The sequence below is a fragment of the Grampus griseus genome (genome assembly GCF_964374135.1).
Source record: "Grampus griseus genome assembly, chromosome: 15".
In the NCBI taxonomy this organism is placed as follows: Eukaryota; Metazoa; Chordata; class Mammalia; order Artiodactyla; family Delphinidae; genus Grampus; species Grampus griseus.
This window is the reverse complement of record NC_139009.1, coordinates 18,212,171-18,231,275: the sequence shown is the minus strand read 5'-3', so window position 1 is coordinate 18,231,275 and position 19,105 is coordinate 18,212,171. Positions and strand designations below refer to the sequence as shown.

Below are 19,105 nucleotides of genomic sequence, written 5' to 3'. Positions count from 1 at the left end.
CTGATGTCAGGCAGGCTTAAAACCAGTCCTGGGGTTACCTGTGACCATAGCTATAGGATAATCCTTTCCTGGGACTGTGGGACTTCCTCACTGGGATGAACTGTGGCTAGTGCCATGTCTCCATGTCTAGATATGTTAGCATTCTTGTGGGACTCAGGACAGAGGAGCCTGCAAGAGGTGAGTCAGACAACTATGAAGTTACAGAGGATAGTTAATGGCAGTACTTCCAGCAACTCCAGTCACCCCCTTTGATGGAGGAACATGGCACTGCTCCTTAAGAAGTCACATCCTCTCCTGACAAAAACGGTAGCCTGATTTTCTGAAGGGCGAGGAAGGGACTACCTTACACTACCTACCCCTCCAGGGGAAAGACTGAGTGGCTGGAGGAGAGCCCAGCAAGCCCCTCCCGTGCTCTTCAGGATCAGGGTGCCCAGGCGGGCACGCCGGACAGCTCCACGCTCTGAAAGGGGACCCAAATTCTGAGCAGTCTAACATCACAAAGTCAGAGTGGCTTCGAGGAGATCGAGTACCCTGGTGAATGACCGTGTGCTTTGGCACCAGAGGGACTGGACGTGGGATAGAGAACACCGCCACTTTCAAACCGTGCAGCTGACCTGGAGCGAGTTAGCAAACCTCTGAGCTTTGTGTAATGGAAGGTGATAATACTACCTTGCTGGGAAATTTTTTAAATGAATACACAGTACCTCACGCAGTTCCCGATTCACAAGGAGAGCTCAATAAACAGTAACTTATTATTCGGATATTCCTCAATTTAGGGAAAGTCTGGCTGGTCAGGCTGAGCTGCATTGAGCAAAGCAAACTGATCTTCTATTTCTTTCTTCTGTTTTTCCATTTCTGGAGAGAAAAAATGTTGGCAACGTTTTAACTGTTGTAGAGACACTGCAAAGTAAAGGTCAGCAAAGCTTTGTTACAAATGGCCCCTTATGGGGCACAGTTCCGGGGGCCCAGGACCTCTGCTGTCATCACTCTTCTTTCCACGGGCTGTGACCTCTGCCTCTGCTGGCCTTCCCCACCTACCCAGGATCTGGGTCTGTGCCGTCTGGTTCCTAAAACCTATTGACGGAAGAGCTGAGTGTAGGGTGGGGAAGAGGGGCTCACGAGACAGGGAGGAACTTCCCGGCTGATTCCAACTGACACTCATCTTCCGGGCAGCTTCCCAGCCAGCCCTCCCCTCACCTTACCCTCACTCTATCTGGGGTCTGCACCTCTCAGACAGGGCTTCCCGTGTCTCTGGACTCCACACAGCACTAACTTTCTGTGGTGTGGCAGAGATGACCAGCTCTCCATGAGACGCCAGCTCTCCCTGCCACTGTGCTCTGAGCAGCAGGGACTACTCTTCCCAGCACCCCCTGCCCCCTGCAGTTAGGGGCCGCCTTGTGACTTGGTCCTGGGGGCCCCCCTACACCCCCAGGCCAGACGTCCTCCATGACCTCTTCCCTTTTCAGTTTGACAGGAATGAATTCCTGGGGCAAGCTTAGCAGCCAGGTGCTGGAGATGAGAAATGTTCCTACAGCCAGGCGCCCTAAAGACTGCATGAAAGAGGGACGGCCTGCCAACCTGCTGACCCACCGGCTCCGGTACAGGAGCAAAAAATAAACTTCCAGTGTACGTAACCCACGCTCCACTTTTTGATCTCTTGGGAGCAACAGTTAGGCTGCCCTACCGTAAGGGCCTGGCTGACCACAGTCACGTTCAAACCTGACTGAGGGGCTGGCTCCCCGTGCTCTCAGACAGAAATACGCTCAGAGGTAACTTACCACATGAGAGGCATCCGTTTCTCTCTGGACAGACAGGAGAACAACGGGATTGGGTAGGAGTTGGGTCACAAAATACCTATCTAACAAGGTTTTTAAGCTACAGAAAAGGACAGCCCCTCGCGCTTTGTGTGTGGTGGAGGGAAGGAGCCAGGCTGGTGAGTGAAAGAAGAGATGCAAAAATCTACGGCTCGCTCAGAACGGCAGGAAGCTACTACCTACCAAGTGCCCGAAGCCCTCCCTAGAAGCGTCCCAACCCTCAGGCTTCAGGGTACAGGTTGTGGGAGAGAGGATGGAAGGGGAAATAGACCGTGAGCTGCCAGCTGTACCAACCAGGGTGTGAGCTCTGGGTAGGAAATCTGTGCATGGAAATTTCCTGCATGTAAAGGCCCTTCACATAAACTATCATTTTGCACTAATTTTTTTTTTAGTATAAATTTCATTTCAAAAGATTCCCACCTGTTGTGACCAAACTATGGAGAACAAAATTTTTGGTCTGGTTTGGATGTAATAAGCAGTAAATGGTAGGAAAATGGCAGGAGAGCAAAAACTCAGAAAAAAAGAGCTGAGGATATCCTAGAGGGAAGATCCCCTCTGGCCAGGTTTTCTCTCACCTTATGAAGGGCACAATCTGTCCCCCAGAAGTGGGGTCCGGGGTCCCACAATCTCCTTTCTGAGCATCTTCACCCAAGGCTCTCCTGCCAAAGGGTGCCCAGAAGAGACCCCACCACTTCTTCTGCATGAAATAAATCCTCCTTCTGCCTCCTCTTTCTCACTCCCTTCTTTGGCTACTACTGCCTGTTCTGCCCTCAGAGTCTGTCTGAGAGGAAGGGATTTGTCAATGGATTCTGGACTCTGTTTGCTATCTGTCGGATGTTACACAACTCTGCCATCCGAGCCCTGTTCCCCCCAGATCTCTGCTCACCAGACTCTTCTTTTCATGCTTTTTACTCCTGGCCAAGCTTCGAGGAATAAAACTGCCTTTCAGAAACAGTCTGACTTAGGTCACTAGTCGTTTTCTCTTTATCAGGCAGATATTTCTCTTCTGCACAGACAAGCTTTTCAGGACTGCAAAGAAAAGTAGAAAAAATTTACCTTAATTCAGTATAAACAGAATTGTACCATTCAATAACTGTCTGAAAATTAAGTTAAGGAACTCAATACTCACTTGATGAAAAAGAGAGACTGAGAAAACATCACTTTGTGGCCGTCAATCAGTCTGCGCCACCCACACCTCTGCTGCTGCCACTCTTAGGCAGTAAGTCACGTGACCTTCTCAGGCTGTGGCAGAGGCCCCTGACCCAGAGCCTCAGGCCCTAGAGCTGTAATTGGGACAGAGGGGCTCCAGGCAGCTTTAGAGGGCTCAGACCAGAAAGGCAGGACCAGGGCATCCATTTTCCAGGACATGCACAAGAAAGCAGAGAAAGAGAAAGGAAGCAGTTCACAAAGAGAAGCTATGACGAATGCCACACAGTCCCAAAGAGGAAAGGACTGGCCTCGTGGTCTCTCAAGTGGCCTGGCTATCTTCCTGACTGCTATGGTCTGAATGTTTGTGTCCCCCCAAAATTCAGATGTTGAAACACAACCCCCAATGTGATGTTATTAGGAGGTGAGGCGTTTGGGAGGTGATTAGGTCATGAGGGCAGAGACCTCATAAATGGGATTAGTGACCTTATAAAACAGGCCTAAGAGAGTTCCCTCACCCCTTCCACAGTGTCAACCAGAAAGCAGGTCCTTACCAGACACTGAATCTGCTGGCACCTTGATCTTGGACTTCCCTGCCTCCACAACTGAGAGAAATGTATTTCTGTCATTTATAAGCCACCCAGTCTCGTATCCTGTTATAGCAGCCTGAACAGACAGAGACACTGACTGTGGCTTCCATGACAGACTGATGCTTTCTAACATACCCAGGCCCCCTTGCCTTTTTTTTTTTAACTTGACAAGGACTCTGCTTTTTGTAATCAAACTGTCTCTAACATAGCCACCTTGCTCTTAAGTCCTTTTCTTACTTTATTGAACAGCCACCTGAGGCACCTCCAGGAGTGTCCTCTCAGAATGTTTCCCAGGGCTGTCTCCACTCCTGCCCTGGGAAGCCCAGGCCTATCTAGAGAAATCACCGCCTCCTTCATTCCTCCATTCCTGCCTTCCTTCCTTTACTCATCACACAATGTTCCAGCTAAGTGCTGGGAGCACCAAGATAAGTCAGCAGCCCCTGCCCTCAAGGGGCTTGCTGTAGAGGCAAGAGGCAAATGGGGGAGTAGAGGTACTTCATCGTGTGATAATCCTCTCAAGTGCTGACTTGACCCAGATATTTCTGTGCTTTAGTGTATTTCTTTTCTTTAGTGAGTGGGGATTTTTTAGAAGAAGCCAGAAAAGGTGGCAGGATTCAGAGGGCACCTTATGTGCTATGTTGAGTCTGGACACTATTGGAAGGGTTATGGGAAGCTACTGAAGGGTTTTCTGTTGGGGAGGGTTGATCACTTCAAAAAGATGGAAAGGTAGAGAGTCCATCAGAAGAGACAGACCCAAGCGCAGAATACCAGTTAAGGAGCTATGACCGTCTATAAAGGCTGAGGAGCCAGAGAAGGGAGATGAGGAAATAAAGCAATATAAAGTCTTTGTCTTGCTAGGGGATGGGGAGTTATATAATTATTGACATTTAAATAAAAATATTTGTTAAAACTGATAAAGAAACCATGAAACCAGAAATAGAACATAAAACTTCCAAATCACAAGAAAACAAAGTAGTGTTGTTCATTCCAGCAAAACTCAGGATGGGGGATAAAAAGGAAACACCAAGAAAACACAACAGGGCTTTTTCTTTTTTTTCTTTCTCTCTCTCTTTCTTCCTCTCTTTCTTTCTCTCTTTTATAATTTTTTTTTTGTAGAATTTATAAGTCTGCACAGACTGACACTCCTGCTGCAAAAACTAGAGAAAAATAAAAAGAATTCACCTCCTTCCGGCCCCACAAAATTCATACTTTAAAGTCTTTGGACAGCAGTGTAAACAATTCCAGAGAAGAAAGAGCCCTTCCAGAATGAGCTGGCAATCTCTGGCTACTTTGTCCCCTGGGAGCTTTGGCCAACATCAGGTAGCAGGGACTGACTCCTCCATGCCCCCGGCGTACCTCTGGTGGATCTTTCCTCCCAGGCCTGGTGCTGTCCTTGAAAGTGAGTAGTCAACCTTGTTCTGAACACCACCCCACCCTGCGGAGGGGGGATCAAACCAGGGCACTTGAAAGAGGTCCCCTCAGGCCCTGAATATAGACAGCCTTCCCCAAAACCCATCTGAAAAAGAACCAAATAAAATGCTAGAACTATAAAAATAAAACAATTGAAAATAAGAACTCAGTGGGTGGGTTTAACAACATATTATTAGACACAATTGAAGAGATAATTAGTAAAAATACCTAGTATCAAATATGGGGCAACAAAAAGGATGGGAAATACACAAGAAAGGGTAAGAGACAGGGAGTACAATGAGAAAATCTAAAATATGTTTAACTGGAGTACCAGAAAGAAAGTAGAGAATATGGCAGAGGTAACCATCAAAGAGAAAATGAATGAGAACTTCCCAGAACTGACTAAAGATATCACTTTACAGATACAAAAAGACCCATGAATCCTGAGTAGGATAAATAAAAAGAAATCCGCATCTAGAAACATCATGGAAAACTACTAAAATCAAAGACAACAAGAAAATCTTAAAGGCATCCAGAAAAAAAAATAATTATCTTCAAAGGAACAACGGTAGGATGGGCAATTGAAAGAGCAAAAGACAGGGGGATATAATATTTGTTGAAAGAAAATATCTGCCAACCTAACATTCTTAATCCTGTGAGAACAGCCTTTAAGAATGAAAGTGAAAAAAAAATAAATAAAAAATAAATAAAAATAAATAAAAATTTAAAAAAAGTAATAAAAAAAATAAAAAATAAAAAAAAGAATGAAAGTAAAGTCTTGAAATGGCTACATACTGTGTGATTCCAACTATATGACATTCTGTAAAAGGCAAAACTATAGACACAGCAAAAAGACTTTTCCTGCATTTGCTACGAGTTTTGCTTCCCACAGGCCTTGCAGAAGCTGTGGGCTGCTCTCTTGGAACCACTCTGTGGAGACTGAAAGTCAGCTGGGGCAATCTGGCATACTGCCTGGCCTTCTCTAGTTCTTTAAAATTCTTTTAAGGTACATCGTTTTCCTACAGGAAGATAAAAATCTAAATCAACACTCTTAAAGTCAACTCCAGTCACTCTTGGGGTAGGAAATCACTTGACAATTGAAGTCTCTAAAGACAAAGCCCCATGATCACAAGTACCCATCTTATACTGAAAAATAGCCCTCCGCTCTTCATCCAACTCTTGCTGTCTTCTAAACAGAGGATCACAGAACAGTGGGACCATAACCTGCGAGAACATGACTCTTTGAGGACGCAAGTACAGTTTGTATTAAGCATTTTAAATCTGTCTGAAGCATTCGAGTGTGGCCTTACTCTATACCAACTCGGCTGAGAATAAGGACCCAGGAATAATGTCATACAGAGCAAGGGAAGCGTAAATGCCACCTGCCTCACACTAGGATATTTCACTGAGCCTTAAGTGGCTGAATGGAGCAAGGGCCACCCAAAGAGAAGACACATACTCCTGTTCAGAGTTCTACAGTATCACTGCATCAGTCAACAAATATCTGCTAATGCGACTGCGTGCTGCAACCCAGCAAGGTCCTGTCCTTGGGGATCTCTCAGTCTAGAACAGACAAGTCATAGACAACGACCACCTTGTCATGAGAGGCGTCAGCTCGGGTGCTTTAGGAGCACAAGGCAGAGCCCTAAGCCGGCTTGGGAGGAAGAGCGCCCCCTTGGGGGCTGACCACTGGTCTCTAAGGGCCCATGAGAACCGCGGGGCAGGAGAACATCAGTGTGCTGAGGGTCAGGGACCAGCTACAGAGGTCGTGGAGGAAGGTGATTTTCTCCTCCCCCATCCTAAGTATAGGCTTTAGACAGAGGGACTATTTCCCCTTGTTTACTTCCCCACACACTTGACCTTGACCCTTGCAAATTTGCAAGGACAACATCCACTGAATGAGGAGACAGCATAATGACTGCCCAACACAATACAGTGAGTCCCCCAGAGCCAAAAGAACCTTCCTATCTTCACAACCATGATTTGCCTTGGTTTTCGGGAGAAGCAAAAGAAACCACTTTTCTCTTCAGAGCCACACACGTTTTTTTAATGAATAGTATTATCAGATGGTCACTTTTGTTACACAGGAGTAAAAAACCTGAAACCTACATCTCACAATTTTAAAGCCTATATTGTTGGTTTAAAATGTGAAGACTCATTACAAGTTCAACTACTGGCTCCCTGGGCGGCCTTTCTTGCATCCCTCCTTTCACCTCCCCTAGAAAGGAGCTCTCCCGGCGCTGGTTCTGTGACACTCTCATCACACTCACTGTCCACTTACCTTCCCCTACCTCCTGGGCTTCGAGTTTGCTGAATGTGAGTGGGTGGATGAATGAATGAATGGACGAATTATCACACACATGCAAGTGCCTTTTTCACAATGTCAATTCCCAAGCAGTCGAAATTACTTTGGGTTCCTAATCTAAAACTCAGAGGAAATGCTTTTGTGAATTTTTTTTTAATGAATGCAGAATAACTATGAGACTTCTAAAGTGACCAGGTTTTCCCCAACCCCAGAGCTTCTAAGAATAAATAGGTAAACGTAAGAAACTTACTTACCTTTCCATAATTTGAGTCCTTTTTTCTCATATAAAAAGGATTGTATACTTCAGGATCATAAGTCTCCAAATATAATTTCCTTTAAAAAAAAATAAGTACACTTAAGAGCAAAGCATTACATTTAAACATGCTTTAGTATACTTCTTGTTTTTGCAAGATTCAAAAAAGCCAAATACTTTATTCCATTTCTTATATAAAATCATAGATTCAAAGGGTTGGAAGAAATCTCAGAAGTAATTGAGATTGCAGTGAGAGTCCACCACCTTCTGGGAGAAGTAATCATCCAGCTTTAGTCTCATGTCATCCACTAGCCTTGTTTGAGAAACTTCTGCTCCATTCTTGGTCATTCTAACCACCAGAAAGCTTGTCCTTAAGACAGAGCTGAAGTCTGCCTTGTCACTGCCAGTTCTCCCCGTGAAGCAACACAAAACACAACTACTCTTCATCCACATGTCAGCCTTTTACAATATGTACTTAAAGGTTTCATTTCCTCTTGTATCGTCTCTGCCTTGGGCTAAATATGCTGTATTTCTTTCCACTTTTCCTCCTGTGAAGTGTTGTCCAGCTCCACCCTCTTCTAAAGGTTCTGTAACTGGTGACTATCCCCAGGTGGACAGGTTGGGCCTGATGCTTCCCACTCGAAGCACCGCCTCTCAATACAGCCTAAGAACTCAGATGGTTTCTTGGAAGCCAGCTCACACGGCTGACTCACACTGAATTTACTGTCATTTTAAATCACTTAGACTTCAACACATGGCTTTTCTAAGGCATGGCTTCCCCATCCTACACTTGTGTGATCACATTTCTGGGCATACTTGTAAGACGTTGCACTTTGGTTTCAAAGTGACCTGGATTCAACCTTGAGCTCTGTCTCTTAGGACATTTAGGAAGAAGTAGTTAACATACACGTCCAGAAATTTTGCTCAGTAAATATACCTAAATACTCTAACATTCCAGTCAAACTACTCTAGATCTCTGCTAAATACCTGGAAATTTAGGTGGACCTTAATGTCAAAAGAGGGTCCTGATCTCAAAGTTAAAATAGAAAACTCTTCCATAGAAGAAGCCAAAATTTTGTTCTTGTTTTGTAAAACCAAACTGAATAACAGAGGGTATAAACTGGTGATCCCTTCACCTCATGGTTGACTAACTCAACAGCCATGGAAACCGCTTCTCCTTTGCCCACAACCTATTAGAGAGATTGGAAAGGCACACACTCTTTCCTGGCTCTGCTTTTAGCTAGGACTTGGCATGTGACCCAGTTATGGCCAATGAGACCTGAGGGGAAATCTGCTAGGAGCTTCTGGGGACTCTTTTTGCTTCCTGATCACAAAGGATGAGATGAGGTGTAAGAAAAGGACCCCCTGGCATCATTTCTCACCCTTTCTTCCTGCCTTGAACACAGACCTAATACCTGGAGCTGTAAGCAACCAAATGTGCTTTCAAATGTGAGGGTGACGGGCAGAAACTGAAAATATTCAGGATAGCAGAATAGAACAACAGGAAAAAACCTGGATAATTAATGACATTGTTATGCCGCCAGAACCCACCATGAGACCACCTATCCCTCTATTTCTTATTAACCAATAAATGTTCTTATGGTTTAAGCCACTGTTATTCTATTAACATTTACCTAAAAGCATTCCTGATAAATCTAGTTCCAAATCAACACTTCTATTCCCTCTACCTGGAATTTCAGGTTTAAAAATGCAGTAGGTTGTATCACAGTTCCATGAATTCATCTTAAATACAAAAATAAATTTGAGACTCTTTGCATAAATAAAAATGCTGACCCAACTTTTCAAATAATGCTTCATTAAAAAAAAAACTCTCATGGGATTTCCCTGGTGGTCCAGTGGTGAAGACTCCGTGCTTCCACTGCAGGGGGCACGGGTTCCATCCCTAGCTGGGAAACTAAGATCCCACATACTACATGTCTTGTGGCATGGCCAAAATAAATAAAATAAATAAAAATAAAAACCCCATGCTCCAGTGATTCTAAAGCTGCCAAAAAAAAAAAAATTCTCATACCGTTTTATTTGTGTGCTTTAAAAAATATTCAGAATTCTGTTTTTTCCAACCCTTTATATGAAATTACTTTTTCCATAATTCTCTGCTGAAGAGGCTTTGCAACATTTTCAGTCCATTTTTTATGTAACAACTCTTTTCTTCTTTCCTTAAAAACATCCAGATGTTGAAAATACGTATCCAATCTCTAAGGAAGTAATACAAACAAGGAAAACAAATTATTAAGAAGTTTTCCAGGCTTCCCTGGTGGCGCAGTGGTTGAGAGTCCGCCTGTCGATGCAGGGGACGTGGGTCTGTGCCCCGGTCCGGGAAGATCCCACATGCCGCGGAGCGGCTGCGCCCGTGAGCCATGGCTGCTGAGCCTGCGCGTCCGGAGCCTGGTGCTCCGCAACGGGAGAGACCACAACTGTGAGAGGCCCACGTATCGCAAAAAAAAAAAAAAAAAAAAAAAAACTGAATTTTGGGCTTCCCTGTGGTGCAGTGGTTTAGAGTCCGCCTGCCGATGCAGGGGATACGGGTTCAAGCCCTGGTCTGGGAGGATCCCATATGCCGCGGAGCAACTGGGCCCGTGAGCCACAACTGCTGAGCCCACATGCCACAACTACTGAGCCCGTGTGCCACAACTACTCAAGCCCACGTGCCCAGAGCCCGTGCTCAGCAACAAGAGAAGCCGCCGCAATGAGAAGCCCACGCGCCGCGATGAAGAGTAGGCCCCGCTCGCCACAACTAGAGAAAGCCCGCGTGCAGCAACAGAGACCCAGCTCAGCCAAAAAAATAAATTAAATAAATAAATTTATTTTTTAAAAAAGAAGTTTTCCATTTATTTTCATTTGAATAAGCGGGGCGGGGCGGGGGGAGAACACTTGTTCCCACTCCTCAGCTCTCAGCACATTCAGGCTGCAAAGTCATAGAATAAGATATTTGAAGAACAGTATAAATTTCAGAAAGAGAACCTGAGAGCACAGAGCAGAAAGAACCCATGAACAGTTCTACACCACAACTGTGCCTCCAGATTAAACCACATCCAAACCACTCCTAACTCAGAAAACTCCTGCTTCTTTTTAAGAATTCAAAGCATTCCCTGGTCACCATTCCATGTCTCCAGCCTTCATTATCAGTAAAGACTGTGATAAAAGTGGTAGAAGAAAAAGAGCCTAGACTTGCATCAGCACCTCTCTCTCTTTTATAAAGGAGGGTAAACCCACCTACCTCTTTTGATGCTCAAATGAGAATATATATAAACTTCCTTTATAAATTATAAGCCACAGTACAAATGTTAACGTATTATACACCAAATTTCAATCCCTCTCATTGAGATGAAAACGTCCTTAAATTTATTAATTCCACAGTGACGATCAGTACTGATTGGTCATTATCCTTAAATACTAATTCATCTCTTGTGGCTTTACATATTCCCACTGTGATGTAGGAACATATGAGAGAGGGGTAGATTTTAGGAAAGAATTTCTATTCAGTAACAGGACGAAGACGGGGAGCAGTTAGAACAATCTCTCAGATCCCTTAAGGATAGATCTGGGACTCCCAACCTCCTAGTGATTCTGCAAGGAGATGGCACAATCTCAGATCTATGTAGTATGAATGGGTGATTCAGAGGAGGTTCGTTCTCCCAGAAAAATGAATCTCTCTGACATGGTAACATCCTCTTGGCCACACTGCTCTGTATCACTCTTGCTTACCTAGAACACACTTGGAATCCACTCTCTGTAGCCAACTCTTACCTTTGCAACATAATTTTCTCTAAATAATATCACGTATACAGCTTCATCAATGTCTTCTCTAGCCAATGCCTAAAATTACAGAATTAAATATTAGCATTTACATCCTGAAGAAACAAACCAGTGACAAAATACAGTGTATTTTACCAATAGTCTGAGTGTAAATCTAACATCTGTACCTCAAAACATATTTTGTAACTTTTTATTATGGAAATTTTCAAACACAATTCTCCACGAACCCATCACCCAGGTTCAACAATGATCAACTCAGAGTCGATCTTATTTCATCCAAATCCCTACTCACTCCCCTGCCCCCCACCCAGATTATTTTGAATCAAATCCCTTACATCACACCATTATTTTTAAAGTACCAAGAAAGCTTACTAATTAAAGGGATCCTCTATAAAATGAAGCCTCTTTATAGGCAGTCTGTAGGTGTGTTTTAAAAGCCCTTGAAGTTTCCTGACTTCTGCTAGGTCTCTTTATAAGTTAAAACCTATTTATAAGTCAAAACTACAGAAGTTTGATCTAGTTCAACGGGTCCAGAGCCAATTAGCTGGGAACTCCTGGCTGAGGACCAAGATGGTCTTACATCTAGGGACTTGCTGTTTCCATTATGAGCTTGGGTAAAGCTGATGCACTTAAATCCTTACTTTAGGGCTTTTCATTTGGATCACTATGAACTGATCTTCCAGCTTTTACTCTTACAGAACTAAGTAAGGACAAGTGGAAAGGCAATAAAAATTCAGCATCTGGAAGAGAAATTCTGTTACCTAATAGAATTATCTAGTGTAAAGTGATACAGGTTCTTAAAACTATGTTATTCAATCTCTGGCTCATCTTTCAGTTCTGCCACAACGAGTGCATCAAAATAAACTAAACCTCAAACTCAAATACCAAATCTGTGAATAAGAGAAATCTCAAAACGGACAGTTGTATTTTTACCGGTATATTTAACAGCTTCACATGAAATCTAAAATGATATTCAGACAGCTAACTAGGGTCTTCTCCAAAATACAACCCTCTTGATAATGTAAACAGACTCTTGCTTTAAAATAAAGCCTTCTTACACTTATTTTAAGACGGAAATTGAAAAATCATGTAAAACAATTAAATGTTTTCCCCTAATACAACACAAATTTAGAATAAATCAATTTATCTGAAGTAGAAACATACACCGACAATCATCTTGAGAAATCACATTTTTTTAGCCATCCTATTAACATTATTAGCAAATGTTATACACACTATTGGGTGTATGTCAGATTTTTGAACCACTTTTTCTTCGTTTAAGGAAATAGTTTTTGATAGCTCCTTCTTGGTGATTGTGCGTGCGCACACACGCACACGCACACACACACACACTCTCTCGCCACTCTTACTGCCACCACAGTAAAAGGGGTAAAACAGAAGAAATATCCTAGAGCTTCTCTCTATAAAATAATGAAACTTTATGAGAAAATCATTGCTTTACCAGACCCTGGAGTATCAAGAATTCACTGGCAAGCCCAGACCTGGCTTTCACCGCCTCTCCCGCAGGGCAGCTCAGGGACTGCTGTTTACCCACAGCCCGCCCTGTTGCTGTCCTGATGCTGCGGTGACCACGGGAAACACTACAACCACCCTGGGCCAAATGCGATCCCTGGCCATTCCCATTCGGCGAATTCTTTGAGAGCCAAGTTTATGCCAGGCGCTGTTCTAGTTCTGGGGAAAACAACTGTGATTAAGACACAACAGATCCTAATTTCAAGGGATTTATGTCCCACCACCCAAAGGCGGCCCCCAAATGCCACATTATTTTACCTCCATCAAAGCAACTGACTCGGGTTCTGGCCACTTTAATTGTTCTGGCCCAAAATGTTTATCATGGTTGGACATTTTCGTGGCAGCCATAAATAACAGAATCCCCGAAGGAAGAAAGAGTAAATTGAGGAGATAGGTGATTACAGTTGAAAAAGTGAGGTCTTTCAAATTCAGAAAGCAGTGTATCCTTGCTCTGCCACTTAATAGACTCGGTAAGTAAAATAAACAAAAAATAAATCCTCGGGTCCCCTAAACCTGTTTCAAAAAGGGGGTGATTAGGCTCCCCGACCCGTGGCCTTAAGGACCCAATCAGGCAACGCCTCAGGGTCTGCCCGGGGCTGGGCCCCCCTGGGCCACACCGCCGAGGGGCCACCGTGGGTGGTCACAGGCCTGGGCTGCCTTCTGCTCCCCACCTCGGGCTCTGCGCTCGGGGCGCTCTGGGGCCGGTGGCACGGCGACTCACTGTTCTGGGAGGGGAAGGGGAGCTCCTCTAAAAACAAATTAAAGCACTACGCTTAGACCCCAGCCCCTCTTCCCGCAAGCCCCCTACACCTCTCTCCACAGGGGGCGCAGAAAGGAAGGAGCCGCCCCCACCACCACCACCCCCCGCCACCGCTCGGGCTCGCCGCCACCCCGGCCTCTCCGTGCGACGTCCGCCAGGCCTTCAACCGTCCAATACGACACCACCCCAGGTTTTAGTTTAAAATATACATATATATAAATTTAGGTCATGTAAATTAATCCTAAAGAGAACTTACCATTTATCTGTATGATCCAGGGCAACAAGAAGAAGCGAGGATTGATTTTTAGTGCCCCTTTTGCCTAAGGAAAACAAAAGTCTCTCCTCCTATGCTCCAGGTCCTAAGTCTTCTGTGACTAGGAGTCAAACTCAACATGAGCCAGAGGGGTAATCAAAATGAATTTTTGTAACTTTGCAGACTCAGAATCAGCACGTGGGTAATCAAAATGAATTTTTAAATTTTCTAAAGACTGCTGGAGAAACCTGGGGAGAATATGTGGGTGTGGATTTTAAGGGTGCCTGACAATTTAGGGAAAGAGCAAGTGAACTGAGATGGGTGCTAAGTAAGGTAGCTATTAGTATTTTTATTGTATCTTTCAGGCAACATTTCTTAACTCCTGGGGAAATACATTTGCAGTAACTGTCAATATACAGTACTGTCATTTCTTAATGATCATACAGACACTGGACTCAAGGATGAAGTTTATTGCAGATGCTCTTCTTAGACACAGAACAATTCTTGAGCGCCTTTCTTGCTCCTCATCCTGAATGATTCCTGCTGGCAGATGGCTTCCTTTGAAGCAGCCTTCTTTTGTGTCCTCTTTTACCAGCCAAGGCTCAGGGTGTGTGCTCCTTGGTTGCTAAAATCTTTTGAAAATGACAGAAAAGTGTAATTGATACAGGGATGAGGGGCTTATAAGAGCAGAAAGAATTCCTCTGCTTTAGCTGAGCTGATCTCCCTGAAACCTAGCCCTCCTGTTGGCGCTAAGTGACTTGGAGGCAGGGTCCCCACCTAAAGCTCCTGACTCAGCCTCTCCTCACTCTATCTGGATTCAGAAACAAGGAGCTTCCGGGACAGAGCCAACCCTATTATAGGTGGGGTAGAGCACTGATGTGTGATATGATTTGAGGGACCCCTATGGTCCTGCTTTCTGATGTCAATATGCCTGGAGTGCTAATTTACACTAGGATTATTGTGATTTATAAAATACTAGGTTCCCTTCTTCCCTTCTCTTTTCAAACCTCTGAATCTCTGTCCGCCTTCACTATCAGCTGATGGATGACCTTCTGACTTATGTGAGGAAACAAATTAAACAGAAGTAAACAATCTTCCTTCACAAAATTCACCAAGCTGGTTTCATCTATGGCTATGCCCTCTGCCTTCCTTCCTCTTGTAATGATGGATTGTCCTGACCTCAAGTCGTGGATCCTACCTCTCCACAGGTAAAGGAAGTGGGAGGGTGGAGGAATGGATGAGGTAGAGTATTTTAAGTAGAGAAGTCAGAGAAGGCTTCTCTGGAGAGATGATGTTTGTGCAGAAGTCTGAGTGACCTGAGAAAATGAGACATGGAGAGATCTGTGGAAGGAGTGTTCCAGGCAGATGGACTGGTAGAGGCAAAAGCCTGAGATGGGGGTGAGGTTGACGCGTTCACACAACAAGAAAAGGAACATAGTGAGCGTGGAAAGAAAGGCAGGTGATACAGGTGGGGAGGAGGCAGGTGCCCAATCGTATAGGAGGTTAGAGGCCATGATAAGGAGTTAGAATAAAATTCAAAGTGTGAGGGGAGGCCATTAGAAGGTTTTGAGTAGGGGAGAATTCTGATCTAATTAACACTTTTAAAAGAATATGGTGCTGCATGGGGAACTGATTATACAGGGGCAAGAGCAGAAGCAGGAAAATGAGTTAGGAGGCTAATGCAATAGGCCAGGTAAGATCACAGAGGCTTGAACCAGTGGTAGTAGTGAAGAATTGAGAAGTGAACGAGCTAACAGAGCTCATTACCTATAAGACATGCGAACTGAGTGAAAGCAAGAAATAAAAAATGACTCCTAGACTTTTATCCTAGGGGTCCTTTTTGGATTATAGTCCTATTCACTGAACTAAGAGAAATTTGGCAGGAAGAGGGGCAGAGTGCAAAATTAAGACTAATCCTTGGGACTTCCCTGGTGGTCCAGTGGTTAAGACTCCGTGCTTCCACTTCAGGGGCCACGGATTCAATCCCTGGTAGGGGAACTAAGATCCCACATGCCATGTGGTGTAGCCAAAAAAAAAGAATAATCCTGTTTGGGGCTGGTTATATCAAGAGACCCATAACCAGTACAGTACATAAGAAGGGTGTGTAGGGTATGATTACAAAGCAACTTATTGTATTATTTTTCCTCACTGTCCATTTAAACCTGTTTGGTTGGGTAGTTCTCCAGCAACTTCCTGTTTTATTTTCCTCATTGCAATTACTAGCTCAAGTGGTATATATTTGCCTGTTTATTGTCTGTCTCCCATCAAAATGTGAGCTCCTTGAGATCAGAGATTTATCTATCTTGTTTACCTCTAGTCTCCAGCCTTTCAAACACTGCCTGGTTCAGAGAAGGTTCTTGTTAAAATTTGAGGAAGAAAGCAAGCAAGCACATGGGAGGATACTAAAACATGACCATAAAAGGAGTGAAACCACAAAATTAAATCTTAATACATTTACCGTGAGTTAAAAAAAAGTAGCCCCCTTATCCTTTAGGAGTGGGGAAACAGAGTCAGAAAAGAAGTATGATAGATTGACTGTAGACTCAGACAAACAAATCATTTCCCTATTGATTTCTAACTGGGAGATGGGGAGGACAGGCTGTGACTTCTCCTTCAAATCCACTCCTAACAGAAGCTACACTCCAGAGACTCGGGACACAGGGTGTAGAGAAGAGAACTGAAGGGAAGTGGCCCCTAGACCAGGAAGCAGTAGGCTAGCCTAGACAAGTCAAATGGCACCAAGTTTAACCAAAGTCACCTTAGGATGAGAAATCTGTGAACAACTACATTCCTATACATTTTACATTTGGGGACTTTTACTTTTTAAACTTTACTTAAAAACTCAGTATATGGTCCTTTTGAAAATTTTTGCCTTTCTTGGCTAAATTAAGGGGAACAAAATTTGGGGCCTGGCTTAGTGTGGTAACTGGTAAATGTGGTAGAGAGATGGTAGAGATGGTGGAGGGATGGAAGAAGGGCAAAATCAGGAGAGGGAGCTAGGGAAATCCTACAGTCCACCTTCTAGAGGACACCTCTATTGTGCAGCTGCCAGGGGCAACTCTCTTCATTCCCTCTGAACCAAGGAAACCTGCCTCAGTTTCTTCTACTCACTCCCTTTTGGCAGGGGGAGAGGGTAGGGAGGGTGGCCCACTGCTTCCTGTCTTCCGGGAAGACTGCCATACAGAGAAGTTGTTCCCAGCAGCTCAGATTTTGGTATCAGCAATTGCTGCCTTGTGTATTACAAGATGGAACTACACCGGCTCTCACCGCATCCTGGTCCTCATCCCTGTCTGCCTCCTAGCTCAAGAAAGTTCAAGGAAGAAAAGTGCCCTTTAGAGTTGGCCTCTTTGGGACTTGGATTCTATCCTTCCTGATAACATAGAGGTTCTTTTTCCAGAAAGGATGACCCTGTGTTTCCAGAGGGAGGAACCAGAAAGGAAAAAATTCTCCTATCAACTCAATTGTAGCATTTAATATTTTATTTAAATTTGAAGCTGATGAGTTCTATATGAATTTACACATTTTTATGAAAAATAAACCCAAATAAATAGCATTACCTTGCTCTAGTAATATTTTCATCTGAAATTTCATTGCTGCTTAATCAAATAGCTGAGTGAGGGTTCTCTGGCATATATGAGCCCCTCACAGAGGTGTCCACTGTGGCTTCCCTGGGAAGGTCTAACTCTACCAAAGACAAACATGCCTCTTCCACCTCGATGCTGTAATTGGTATGCTTCCCTAATTCATGGAAGAAAATATAATCTTCCTCCTTCCTCCAGGGGGAGCTCATGAATTTAAGCCTCTAGTTTAAGCCCCTAGGTACTCCAACAATGCAATATTCTCCTTCATATCTGAGTCACACTCTGCTATAAAAGACATTAAAGGACAAAACCTCTCCTTTTATACAATATATAAAAATTAAATAGGATTAAGATGTTTATTATCCTAAAACCTGACTCATACAAATATGTATGAGACCATGGCAGTTACAGATTGCAGAGGAACTTATTACTCTTTTGGAGCCTAACAGAAAAGAGTGATGCTAAAGCATTCCATCTTTTAAGGATTTCAGCTACCAAGTGAATAGGGCTTAATTTCAATACTTCCTATTATCCCTCAACTTCAGCTCCCATTCAAAAAAGCAGCAAAGTGTTAAACCACACCTCAAAAACACTGAGAAGTCCACAATGGCGAGCACCATCTGTAACAGTTATCTGTTTCTACTTTAAATCACTAAAAAGACCCTCATGAGGCAACCAGTTGTCCTCTCTGCGGGACATGTCAGAATCAAGCATCTCTAAGAGCCCTCTGGCTTCTGCCACGTTGTATTTATTCAACAAATTCTGAGTTTATTCAGAATGAGGAAAGGGAAACTACTGCAGCTTACTTTCGAGCTTTTTAGGAACAGAGAACTAACTGTAAGCCAACCTCCTAAACATCATGTAAGCTCACTTATCTTCTGCCTTGCTAGGTTCTTTTTTTTATTATTATCAAGTTTTACTACGATATAATTTATGCACCATAAAATTCACCCATTTTAAATGCACAAATCAATGATTTTTAGTGTATCTCCAGAGTTGTGTAACCACCACCATGATCTAGTTTTAGAACATTTCTATCAGTCCAAAACCTCATGCTCACTTACAGTTACTCTCCATTCCCAACTCCAGCCCCAGGCAACCAATAATCAACTTCCTGTCTCTATAGATTTGCTTTTGCTGAACATTACACTTAAATATAAATAGAATAAAAATTGTGATTGTATTCTTTCACTGAGTATAATAGTTTTGAAGTTCATCCGTGTTGTATAGCAAGTGTAAGTACTTCTTTTCCTCTTAATTTCCAAATAATATTCCATGTATGGATGCACCACATTTTGTTTATCCATTCACCACTTTATGAACATCTGGGTGGTTTCCACTTTTGGGCTATTATGAATAATGGTGCCATGTACACCCACTCATACACAAGCCTTTATGTGGCCATATATTTCTATTTCTCCTGGATAGAAACCTAGGAGTTAAATTGCTGGTCACTTGGTAATTTAATGTTTAACTTTTTGAGAAACTGACAAACTGTTTTCCAAAGTTGCTGTACCATTTTACATTCCCTTCAACAATGTCTGAGGGGCATACACCCAGAGAAAACCATAATTCAAAAGGACATATGCACCCCAACGTTCACTGAAACACTATTTATAATAGCCAGGTCATGGAATCAACCTAACTGCCCACTGACAGACGAATGGATAAAGAAGATGTGGT

General features: G+C 43.5%; 2 protein-coding genes across 2 annotated transcripts in view; both read right to left on the bottom strand.

Annotated features, from left to right (window-relative positions):
- Positions 1 to 421: 421 nt before the first annotated feature.
- FAM228A (family with sequence similarity 228 member A) lies at positions 422 to 13,176 on the bottom strand (the record flags this gene model as incomplete). Its single annotated transcript, XM_082672193.1, is given in 12 exon segments — positions 422 to 460; positions 2,701 to 2,725; positions 2,727 to 2,843; positions 5,804 to 5,955; positions 5,957 to 5,979; positions 6,097 to 6,184; positions 7,520 to 7,580; positions 7,582 to 7,598; positions 9,551 to 9,596; positions 9,598 to 9,734; positions 11,287 to 11,355; positions 13,087 to 13,176. Coding segments are annotated over 12 exon segments (864 nt in total).
- A 1,003-nt stretch (positions 13,177 to 14,179) lies between these two features.
- FAM228B (family with sequence similarity 228 member B) overlaps positions 14,180 to 19,105 on the bottom strand; it is a 34,778-nt gene continuing 29,852 nt past the window's right edge. Inside the window, exon 9 of the mRNA XM_082671866.1 lies at positions 14,180 to 14,473. Within this exon, the coding sequence (XP_082527992.1) occupies positions 14,467 to 14,473 (7 nt within the window). The 3' untranslated portion in view covers positions 14,180 to 14,466. The remainder of the gene's footprint in view (positions 14,474 to 19,105) is intronic.